Genomic DNA, 11,901 nt, shown 5'->3' with positions numbered 1-11,901 from the left:
GAGTGATGACCTGCACAGTGGGGTAGAGAAGGCAGCTAGCAGCAGTAAGGAAAGCAACTAGCAGCGAGATGTGCAGCAAGAGCAGCAACAGACTCGCAAGCTCGCGTGGTGGAGTGTAGGTACATACAGTCGGGCTCGTCATGTTGCAGATCAGGTCAGCCAGCACGTAGCATACTGTAGTATGAGCATGCAGCATGACATGTCGTGTGCATTCTGGTTCTATACTACCAACTACACAGAACTGCCCACCATGCAGATGCAGTACGCGTTGACTACATACAGATCACACACGGCATCGCTCATGATTCGTGAATAGAATGCCACCCCGCCCACCCGCTCAGTCGCTTATGCAGGTGATAGTGACGTTACCTTGCTTCCACAGGTTTGCACTTGTCAAGCGCCCACTTACCTTACCTTACTCTACAGTACTACTGCTGTACAGTGCACGTTGTCCGAGCACGAGCTTGCGTCGAGCTGCGAAATGTATTGCCGGCTGTGCGGGGACGCAAGTCTATGAAATGGGTACTTGTATAGTCATATATTTTGGACAAGGCCGACCATCCGACCTGTCGACCGACCGTCCGACCGACGGGCGTACCTGAAGCTCGCGCGCATCTCGTGTCGTCGCAATTACAGTAGGGCCATGGAAGCTCCAACCCGACTTCTCGACGATCTGTGCAGAACGAAAAGAACAAGCAGCCATGCTGTCACGGTGTGCAGTGCCACGGTACAGTCCAAGGTAGGATGCCACGATAGAGTTTATTGACTTCAGGGACGTTTTATGAAGCACAACTAGCCGTCTTGGCGTGGTTCAGCCAACGGCTCAGTATGGGTCAGTATGGGTCAGGCATCTGTGCACCAATCAATATGAATCTTCGATGCGAGGCTGCCATCGTCCTGTGATATCTGGCTCTGCCTTACTCGACAATAGTTGCGAGAGCTGTCAAGGGTGTGTATCTTGCCAATTTCCCAGGCCGCAGCCATGGCGAATGGCTGACGTACCACACGAGATCTCACAAGAGAGAAAATCGAACGAGCATATAGCCAGAGCGCAGCACTATGCTTGTACGAGTGGTATGGCTATTAAAAGCACGCTGGCGGTGCGTGAAAGGCTGAGACATGTGTGGATTCCCGCAGCTTTCTTTAGTCAAGTACAGTAGTACGGCGAAGGCATGTCCGGACCCTGTGCAGGTGGGGTGATTTGCTGTATGTACGGAGCACTGTAAATTATATATTGAGGGGGGCGCAAGAAGGTGGTATGGCAGCAAGGACTACTGGCAAAGATCATGTCGACAGGGTTGAGCTGGCGCTGCTGCTGCTGCTGCTGCTGGTGCGCCGTGGGACGGTAAAATGGGTCAGGCACGTACAAGTACGGGTGAGAAGGCGCTGGCCGTGTACCTGCAGGGTTTGGGGCAGAAGACTAACCCGTAGTGGAGAAGGCATTCTCCGGAAGCACAAGATCATGAGGAGGTTTCGATGGAGAGTCGGTGGGCCTAAGCGAGCATGGCTTTCGGCCATCCTTGTTTCTTGTCTTCGATTACAGCAAGGTGGTGTACAATCCCTCGACACAGATAGGTGGATTCATCTCTGAAGCGATCCACGAGTGGACGGGTCAGAGGAGAGTAATTACGATCATAACATGATGTGGTTGATGAGTAAATTAAATGCTGTCAAGGTCATAGTGCTTCTACACACTGATCGGACGAGCGACGGTGGAGCACGAGCATCGATGAAGCTTGTACAGCACGGGTAGCAGGGTACTGTAGACGCTACCAAGGTGTATGAAATTTGATGGTGCCAAATTAAGCAGCATCGCAGGCACTTGTGCGTGCCACAGCAACCTTGGAACAACAACGCGGCTTTTAGACTTTGGAACGGCTCCCGCAGGCTCCGTAGTAGTGTAGCAGAAGAGAGTGACGGAGGCCCTTTTCACTGTGTTGTTGTAAGGTACTGTACGATATCTTTGTCTGTGTGATAGTGTGTGTCTGCAGCATCGAACTAGGACATTTGCTTGGCTTCTGCGTGTCTTCTCTGTGGTCCACAGCTTCCAATCTGCAGCCTAAGGTAGGTACCTTACCTTGGACTACCTTAGCAAGTAGCTCTCTTTAGCCTCTGGAGTTTTGGTTTTTCTCGCTTTGTGTCGCTGGGCTAATAGGGTATTCCTAACTCACTGGTCATTGTTCCGTCGGTGCATGCACATGCTCCATCTGTGATCCCATCCAATCCAATCCATTCCATCACACTCTCTCCCCCAAAGTCTCTTTTTCTCTCCTACCGTACCCTTTCCCTTCCTTCCCAACACACAGACCTCTTAACAGAGTCTGATTATGGCCCGGGGAGAAGAGACGTCTCGCTCCAAACGACACTGAATCGACTCCATTCGCTGCACTCCGTCACGACCCGCCGCTCCGTGGTTCTGTCTACCTTACACTTGTCGCTACCTTGCCTTTTGCATCTGAGCTGCTGTGTTTCGTCTGCCTTGCAAAGCGACCATCATCCTCGCTGTTGGCAAAACAACAACAAATTCATCAACAGTATCATCGCCATCTGCATCGCATTTGCTTATTAGTGAGCAGCAGAGACAGCAGAGAAAGCCCAAAGACGAGAAAAAAAAAGTCAGGAAGAGTAGGGAAAAGCTGCAGGAGAACAGGGCGATCACAGTCAATTGCAGGCATTGACTAATACCACCACGTCACATTCATTGACCTTTTTTCTTTTTTTTGACAACTGCACTCCTTTACCACTGCCTCTCGACTGCTGGCCTCTAGACGTCCGTCTTCACTTTCGCGGAACATCATCGACCGCTCGGCGCTTCCTCTTCGTGCTTGACGCATACCATCATCGTAGATTGACCATCGCGCCGTTGATGTCTACCTAGTGTCTAGCCGGGCAAAATTGTGTACTCCGTGTCGACACTCGCTTTACTGAATCGTTCTCCCGGCTGGTCTCATCACCAGCGTCCGTTCATTTGATCCGACATCAGTCTCGACATCCATATTTCAGTATATGCAGCGTCACTCGTCGCGATAGTATCGTCACCTCCAACATCAGCAACAGCAGCATTATCATCGTCACCATCATCTTCATCCACAGATCCGGCGATAACCAAAAAGAACTGAGCATACACGGCCAGGCCTATCATGGAGGCCCCGTCCAAGCGCCGGAAACTCTCGCCCATCCCTCAAGATGACCACTCATCTCGCTCTCACGGCCTGGAAGAAATCTTGCATGATGCGCTACTGGCCCAGCGCAACAATGAAGGCCACCTCCACGGCAAGAACCACATCCCCGATCGCAAAGGTCGCCAATACCTTCGGCGCCAGACTCCCCTTGGTACGGGTCTGGTAGACTATTCGTCGTCTTCTTCTTTTCCAGATCCTACCGCCTCTGCTTCATCCAGCTCCGCCTCGAATGTCCTCTCAGTAGGCGCGAGCGTGACACTCTCGCAATCTGCCGATCCCGCCGCCTCGTCGACTACCCCTCAGACGGCACCATCGCTCACACCATCATTGCCTCCATCCACTACCTCCTCGCTCGTTGGCACTGCTGCGTCCTCGTCTGTCGTGACCCTTACAGCGGCTGGCAACACTTCTTCCGACTTGTCCACCTCCGATGCGACGTCGGCATTGTCAGATTCCACCAGCACAGGCACAGCGCCCGTGACTTCTCTGTCGTCAGACGCCACCGCCGCTGCCGCTCCGGCCTCCGCGCAGCCGTCGTCAAACTCCCTCTCGTCGAGTTTGAATGGAACCATCACCTCTGTGACCTCGAGCCTCTCATCACTGAACAGCAGCGGTCCGACAGTGGCGACATCTCCGTCTGCTACTCAGGCTGCAGCCAATTCGTCCTCGATTCTTGGCCGACCTACACTCTCTGGTTCATCGTCTTCATCATCTATAGCTTCTAATCTCACAACATCTGGTAAGTTCTCTTTGAAAGCAATTGGATCCTCTGCCTCTAATACTATGACTGCAGCATTCATTGTTTCTGGGTCTTCAACGACCTACACCTCATTCTCAACCTTCAATCAGGCTTCTTCCGCCGCGTCGAGCGTTACCACCTCACTCTCTTTCTCCGAGCTCGGCCGCTATACTGCTTCTTCTACTATGGTCACCACTTTGACAAATGGAGTCGTTGCGACCATCGCATTGACGCGACAGGAGTTGGTCACGACGGTCTCACGTGGCCAATACACCACCTCCTTTGGCACATTCGAGCCAGCGTCCACTCTTTCATCTGCGACATCGTCTTCCTCGAGCGATGACGACTCGTCATCTGTCTCCGCGACGGCTTCGAGTTCACCATCTGCCAGCTCCACATCCGACGCTTCGACCTCGGGAGAATCTGCTCTGTCCGCGGGTTCGGCGACCGGTACTGCACCTGCATCTGCCTCGTCGTCGTCGTCGTCGTCGTCGGCGTCACTATCTGGTGCAGGTAGCAACAATGACGACAACACACCTCCCACCTCGGTGTTAGCTGGTGGCATCGTCGGTGGTGTCGCTGGTCTGGCGGTTTTGCTGCTCGTTGTGATGGTGTATCTGCGCTGGTACAGGAAGCGCGTGGCCAGCAGGCAGGCAATCGCAGGGGGAGAAGCGACACACCACTTCGACGGCCCGACCAGTGGTGGCGGTCCAAGCGGCGGCGCCCCTGGAATGGCAGAGAGGGCAGGTCTTGTTCCCGTGTTGGCGCCATTGTTGGGTGGAGGGCGCTTCAGGAGCAGACGCGAGGTCGAGACGACACCTGCTGCGACGGGCGAACGTGGCTTTCAGCGCGTCAGTGGTCGCAAGCTTCCGAGTGCCTTTTCCGAGGGCATGGAGAGCGTGCGTTCGCCGCCACCGCTCATGCCTGCAGCTTTCGGACAGGGACGAGAGTCGTATTACGGCGGCAATGCCGGCGGTTACAGCGATCAAGGTCCCTTCGCCGACGGAGCTGCATTGGACCGAGATGAGACCATAAGCCCGCGGCCTGGACCTGCGAGACACCCGACGGTGCATCACGGTGGACCATACACTATAAACCCCGCGACTGCTGACACGGTCAGTGGTCCCGCATCGCCCAGGACGCCCGGGAGTCCGCATATTGTACTTTCTCCAGTTGACGAGGGTCCTCACACGCCGAGAGGACCACTCAGTCCGCCTGGCACTGCCAATCGCAGCAACACGCCAGCGACCATGTCGAGCTTCGAGGGGAGCAGAGGCAGCCGCTTCACCGAGGAGGTTTAGCACGTTTTAATCTTCGATTGTTCCTATTTCCAAGGGGTCTTTATCTTCTTCTTCACCTTCTCCTTTGCACTTTTATTCCCCGACTCCTCAATGGCATCTCCGAGAGATGCTGGACCAGTCGCATTCACTTCTTCTCTTTCCTTTTACTTGTTCACTTCGATTCTTCACTTCTGGTCATATACCCCTTTTGTATGGTTTTTTGCCATCTGCGGTTTGTTCACAAACAAAATGTCTAGTTTACGAGGGCCATGTAATTGCTGTAATCTTTGTATAGCGGTCTTATACCACGAAATTCCAACGAGGCCAACGAGGCCATACCACTTTTGCACTGTTATCTATCCCTGCTGTGTCCTTGTGATGTGATTCGAAGTCGGCATTGCTGAGCATAGAGTGTACCTTGGGTTTTATTGCTCTCGTATGCTGCTTCTCTGTAGGAAGAGAGCTATCAAACCGTTAAATGCACGGACCACTTCGAGTCCGTATCGCATTGGCAGCTTGGGTACTTGTACAGTAGCGCAGCCTAGGTACTGTCCCTTACTGCAAGTGTGTGCATGTGGTGTATCTGTATGTATGTACCTTTATGTAACTCGAACCTTGGGATTTCCTCGTAAAGGGAAAACAAGCTCGACAGCTTGCAGTCGACAACAAGAAAAAAGAGGGTGTTGCATCTGTTCTTTTCTTTGCTTGGTTTCCAACATCTGTGGTCTTTTGTTGTCTTGTAAATAAGCTGACGACCACGGGAATAATGGTCGGCATCCGGTGTCCATTGGCTGTGCGCCTGTTGATCGCCTTTTACGTGGCGCTGGTTGCGGGCGTGTCGTCGTCGTCGAATGCTCAGGAACCCTTGCTTGAGAAGCCACGGTATAAACAGGGAGACGCCATTCCGGTGTCGTGCTTGAACAGAACATCGTATGTCTTTCTGTCTTCTCTCTTCGTATCATTTCATTGCTTCACGAATAGATTCCATGTCGTTATTCTGTTTCTATGAAGATATAAAAGTGTCCACCTTTCTGACTTCGATCCATACTGTAGTGATACCGGCGAACACGTGAGAATACCCTCTTCTAGACACAGCCATGCAGCTTGCGCCTCTTCGAAACCTCGACAGCTCGAACCAAACTGACGCAAGGAGCCTGCGCGATGACAGATCACAGATGCATCCGGACAACTGCAATACATAGCCTTCCCAACATGCAACGAAACCGGCCGGCCGCTTGAGCTATACTTCGGGGTCGAGAAAGACATGAACTGCACGCTGGACTTCATCTCCGACGAGTTCTTCCACCTGCTGGAGTTCTACGTGCACAACGACGCGCCCCTGACGTGCCGCATCCCCGCGCGCCCTTTGTCCCTTTCGTCTCTATCGAGCGCAAAAGCCGCCTCGAACAACAACAACAACAACAACAACAACAACAACAACAACAACAACAACAACAACAACAACAACAACAACAACAACAACAACAACAACAACAACGCCGCAGACCCCATCCGAGGCCAAGGCAGCCTGGGCTCAGAAGACTACATCCCCCTGATCATAGCGCTGACCGGCACGCTGCAACTAAGCCACCTGCACATCGGCTCGCACCTAAACGTGCTGCTTCACGCCGCGCCCAAATCCACCGACCCGGGCGTCATCGCCGCGGGAACAGCATATTCGATTTCCTCGCTGTCGTCGGCGACCCAAGCGGGCCCGCCGGCGCGCATCGTCATCGGCGACTCCTTGCCTCTGCGCTTTTCCGTGCGCTGGTACCCCACCACGCAATTGCCCTCGGGCTGGACCGGCGTCGGTGGCCATATCTACGCCAGCACGTTGGTCTACTGCGCGTTGAGCGCGGGCGCCGCGGCCGCGGTTTGTTTCGCGTGGTTTAGAGGTGTCGAATTGCCTAGACGGTTGAGAAATCATGGCAAAGATCGGTTGGGCGGGTTGGGGAGTATGGAAGGTGGTGGTGGTGGGGGCGGACGGTTAGGAGGGTATGGGTATGGTGTTGGGGGTGGTCTGACGGCTTCGTCTTCCTCTTTTGGGAAGAGGGATTGAGGAGCTCTGCCTTCTTCTTTTTTTTTTTTTTTTTTTTTTGGCTTGAGTTCTCCTCGGCTCTTGGGTTTAATGTCAAGATTGTCACGGCTTGCTTTCCGCGCTTGTATAGAGACGACTTGGTTGGCTGTGAGTAGATCCAAACCTGACTGACTGAGGAAAATCAATCGATCCAGCTATTATCTGGGTTTATTCGTTTTACCCTTTGTTTCGGTCTTTTTTTGTTGTAACAGTCAATCTCTGGTGTTGCAGCGCACTGCCTTGCCGGCATCTTGTCTGGACTTTCAGATTTTGTGCTTGCGCTGTCTTTCTGTTTCTGCTTCTGCATGTTCCGATCCGAGGAGAAGAGAGAGAGAGAGAGAGAGAGAGAGAGAGAGAGAGAGAGATAACACAGAACAGACAAGTCGAGACAAGAAGTGAAAAGGATTCGGCTTCTGGGGTTCGCGGCCTGCTCTTCATTTCGATTCTTGATTTCGTCTGCTTCTAACTGACGGCTACACTCCCCCGTTCCTCCCACCACCGCCACCTGTGCCACTCATATCAGTGCCTGCCACTGAATTGGCGACAGTAGACGCAGAGGCAAGTGTGCTGTCTCCTCCACCTCCTCCCCCTGCTCCACCACTGCCACCACCACTCGTGCCGCCGCCGCCTACGACATCGTCGAATCCAAACCCGCCCATGCCGCCTATACCTCCCATGCCTGCAAACACTCCCCCGGACGAAGATTGCATGTTCAGAACATCGGCCCAATCCCACTCGAGAGTCATTGGCATTTGCCACAGATCTTGGGGCACAAAAGGCTGCTGGAAACTCGCGCCGTTCATGTTGTTGTTACTGTTGTTGTTGTTGTTGTTGTTGTTGCTCATTGCTGTGTGCGCGGAAGAGGTGAAGTCGTCTGTCGTTGATGGTTGCCAATTGTTGTGATTGTTGTTGCCGCCATGGCCGTTGCTGTAGTCGGCGGCGCTGCTCAGCATGTCTTGTGAGAATAGCGAAGTGGACGGAGAGGAATTGGAATGCAAAGTGCCCGACGCCGTCTGACTGAACGGTCCTAGGGGGTTGGTGCTTGGCGACGGGTGTGGTTGTTGTTGTCGTTGACTGTAGGGCCCTTCGCTTCCTTGCATTGTATATGGCGAGGCGGGCGCGAAAGCCGATAGATTGTTCATCATCGACTGTCCGTATGATGATCTGGGCACGTTGTTCGCTTGGAATGATGGCGGTGAATGATCAGCCGAGGCATTCGGTAATTGGTACGATGTCGACAGCGGCGAATTGCGTGCTGCGGGAGCTTGGGGAGGTGGCATCGTGACATTTGACTGTGATTGATGGCTCGCTTTCTGCGCTTGCTGCTGTGACGTTTCGCTGTTGACGGTAGACGATGCTTCTGCATCCTTCTCCGGTGCCTTTCTCTTGCCACGACCGCGCATCTCGCGTTCGGCCTTTTCAAGAGCGACTCGTGCGATGCGCTCGAATTCCGAGCAAATGGAAAGCATGCGTCGGCAGTGTATGTTGGAGTCCGCTTGACAAAGTTCTTGTAAGTACTGACATACTGAGCTCATCAACTTCAGATCTGACCGAGCCCGGGCATCTTGCGGATTCTGTAGGATGTTTGCAAACAACGTCACTAATGCAGAGACGGGGTAGTATAAAATCAACCTGCTATCGTCAGCTTGTCTCACATGGGTGATCGGAAGAAGAAGAATTGGTCACATACCACACACACGCGTGATCACCCTTTGGAATGTACTTGACAAGCGAGATGGACGTCCTCGCTGCATTGACACAGAGAGCGGCCGACATGAAGACCCGCGGGTTAAGCGGGCGTGCATTCAGCCCTGCGATGGCATAGTCCGACAGCCTTGAGGTCCAGTATCCGTGATGCACAGACATACGGTGTATCGTGGTGAGACAATTGTAATATGCGAAATGCAGCGTCACGACATGTAAAGTAAGTGCCGCGTGTTGGACCTTGATTTCATGTTCTGGTCGAAAGTCTACTGGGATTGAGTCTTTCCAGGCTTCGAGCTCTTGGTCCAGTTCGCCTATGGTATTCAAGAGTTCGCCGTCCGACTGCCGAGATGCTTTGACCGAGTATAGCTGTTTGTAGACTTTTGATTGAATCATGGCAAAGACGCATTGGAGTCGGAACAGGTTGATTTTGCCTTTTCCGTCGGAGAGTGCTACATTACCAATGTTGTCTGAAGGATCCTCACTCGGTAAATCTACATTCATATCATCGTCGTCTTGTATCGGCGGTCGTCCGGATCGCAAGCAGATGTCTTTGTCCATGACATAAGCAATCCAGAAGACTCGCTTGCGCTGTTCCGTCTCGACATCGTTCAGGTTGAAGTCAGACCCTCGCTTGTGCAGGCCGATGCTGTGGGCCAATCGGAGAGCCGCCGCGAGCAAGAAGAATCCAGGTTGGGGATTCGGTGTACCCTGCATGAACATGGCCTGGCTGCATGTCAGTGCACGGCCTTCGACACCGAATTCAGGCAGACACTTACCAGTCCCAATAGCGCCTGGACACTCAGAAGATCGTTGTTGCGCAGGGTCAATTCGGCCTGTACGGCGAGAGCATTCTTGAGATAACCCCAAGCCTTGTAATCTTCTTCTCGGGGATCTACGTCGCTCATGACACGCAATCTATGCGCGATGGCGAGAGCGACGTTCAGACTTGCCCACCAACCCGATCCCTCGTACGGTTCGAGAGAGTAATGCCGATCCACAAGGTGCATGAAAGTCGGTTCATGGAACAGGGGGAACATGGCATTGAAGTTCTGGAAAAAGTCCTTCAGGAGGGCCAGGGCTTCGGCCTTTGGCGGTAGAGGCTTATAAGTCTTCCGTTGGAATATGTCGCCAAACACTTCGGGTTTCCAGTGGGCCCAGTGCTTGTCGTCGGCAGCAGCCTGGGAAATCATGTCGTGAAAAGAAGTGTCGCCAGTCTTCTCGTTGACCCACTGGATGCCTTTGGGGGAGAATATGGAGAAGCCAGAAGAGGATCCTATGTATCTCGTTTCTCCGCAGTTGTTGGTGACCAATGAGCACATTTGGTCGGCCAACGCCTCGACCTGTTTGGGACCGAGGGAAGAGCGCGCGGACATATCTGGTGTCGGGGCAGCGGTCTGCGGACTCGAGGCAGTGCCGTTGACGGGTGGAGTGGGATTGGCGGAAGCAGAGCGATCTCTCTGCGCTGTCGGCGAGGCAGGAGAATCATAATTCGAGCCAGCGCCTGTGCCGACCGAGGCTTGTTTGTCGGCCAGTCGCTTCTCCAGCGTGCCTAGATCCGTCTTGCCGGCATCGTCTTCGCCGAGTAATCCAGACAGTCTGAGTAAAGCCTCCATGCGGCCGAGTCTGTTTTCCAGGCCTTCGATATACTTGGCGCTGTTTGTCTGTCAGTCAGGCGTACTTGGATACGAACACATAAACCAGAGCCTCACCCTTTGGGAGGATTGCGCTTCTTCTCCACTTGAGTAAAAATGCATTCGGTCCTGTAGTTTTCGCAGTGCGAGCATTTGGGCATCTTTCCATCACACTTGATCTTCTTCTTCCTGCACATGTCGCACGCGCGCGCTATCCTCCTCCGCTTGGGATCACCCTGGCCCTGGTCGCCCAGCCGGTCGTCCAGGTCGTCGTCATAGTTCTGCGCGTCGCCTGCATAGAGGGAGTGGGATTGCAGGGCATTCGGGGAGTTTTCTGTCGAGTAGCTGTTGTACATGTGCGTGGGTTGGCTGGCGAGTGACGGCGGATGGGGCGGGGGAGGGGCACGAGGGTAAGTCAGTTTGGCAGGATACTGCTGGGGGACATGCTGCTGTTGCTGTTGGTTGAGGTGGTGGTGTTGGTGGTGTTGTTGTTGTTGTTGTTGTTGTTGTTGTTGTTGTTGTTGTTGTTGTTGTGGTTGCTGCTGTTGATGATGTTGGAGCTGATGTTGCTGCTGCTGCTGTTGCTGCTGCTGCGACTGATCCATGTTTCAAGGGCAACAGGTGAGCCAAGAAGTCTATAATGGTATTTCAAGCAAGGCGGACGGCGGAGGTGGCGGCGGCGGCGGCGGCGGCAGCTACAGCCCGCGGACCCTCGTGGTTTCTTTCGCGTGGAGAATGATGTACAGTGTGAGATACAGTAAGGTATGGAAAAAATAAGATAAAGGGTGCTATCACGGACGAGTGTTGGCAGATATGCCGAGGCTGTCGACGCGTCTTCCCTGCCTTGGGGACACCCTTCGAGTCGTTTTGTTACAGAGTGAGGCGCAATTCAGTTGCACCGGGTCCAAGACAGAAGGACAGGCTTACAGGCACGATACGGACCATGGAAAGTCTTGGAGTAAGGTAGGGTGGCATGAGGTTTCATGGGCATCACAATTGCGAGAACGGGTGTATCGGTGGCCGGTATGGGTATTTCTCTGCGGATCTGACAATCGCTTTTTTCACAACAACAAGAAACATTCAAAGGCGCCTGCTGAGTATAACTTTACGGCTGCCTACCCTAGGTTCTTCTACTTTACTGCTTTCAGTCTGCTCTGGCAATGTAAGGTTTGTGGTGGCAGAGCCCTATGACGCACTGCTGTCGGACTCTGGCCTTTTCAAACTCCGTCTCTGTCTCTGCATTCCCGAACCACAAACATAAAGCCACAATTGCATGTAATTTCAT

General features: G+C 53.3%; 3 protein-coding genes across 4 annotated transcripts; 2 read left to right on the top strand and 1 right to left on the bottom strand.

Moving 5' to 3' along the window:
• Positions 1-3,140: 3,140 nt before the first annotated feature.
• On the top strand, positions 3,141-5,222 carry AAFC00_004588 (uncharacterized protein; the record flags this gene model as incomplete). The annotated part of the gene is made up of 2 exons (XM_069344253.1): positions 3,141-3,921; positions 3,976-5,222. The coding sequence occupies 2 exons, from the start codon at positions 3,141-3,143 to the stop codon at positions 5,220-5,222; spliced, it is 2,028 nt and encodes a 675-aa protein (XP_069196674.1).
• Positions 5,223-5,967: 745 nt separating this feature from the next.
• AAFC00_004587 (uncharacterized protein) lies at positions 5,968-7,260 on the top strand (the record flags this gene model as incomplete). Its single annotated transcript, XM_069344252.1, has 3 exons — positions 5,968-6,131; positions 6,255-6,270; positions 6,370-7,260. The coding sequence occupies 3 exons, from the start codon at positions 5,968-5,970 to the stop codon at positions 7,258-7,260; spliced, it is 1,071 nt and encodes a 356-aa protein (XP_069196673.1).
• A 491-nt stretch (positions 7,261-7,751) lies between these two features.
• On the bottom strand, positions 7,752-11,221 carry AAFC00_004586 (uncharacterized protein; the record flags this gene model as incomplete). 2 transcript variants are annotated; one of them, XM_069344251.1, is made up of 4 exons in its annotated part: positions 7,752-8,910; positions 8,969-9,708; positions 9,762-10,638; positions 10,695-11,221. In XM_069344251.1, 4 exons carry the CDS (start codon positions 11,219-11,221, stop codon positions 7,752-7,754), a joined length of 3,303 nt encoding a protein of 1,100 aa, XP_069196671.1. The 2 variants fall into 2 exon arrangements, with proteins under 2 accessions (XP_069196671.1, XP_069196672.1); XM_069344250.1 differs by having other exon boundaries at positions 10,695-10,972.
• Between the last annotated feature and the right edge of the window lie 680 nt (positions 11,222-11,901).

The sequence above is a fragment of the Neodothiora populina genome (genome assembly GCF_041146345.1).
Source record: "Neodothiora populina strain CPC 39397 chromosome Unknown canker_contig_3, whole genome shotgun sequence".
Lineage (NCBI taxonomy): Eukaryota > Fungi > Ascomycota > Dothideomycetes > Dothideales > Dothioraceae > Neodothiora > Neodothiora populina.
This window is presented reverse-complemented; position numbering and strand designations above follow the sequence as displayed.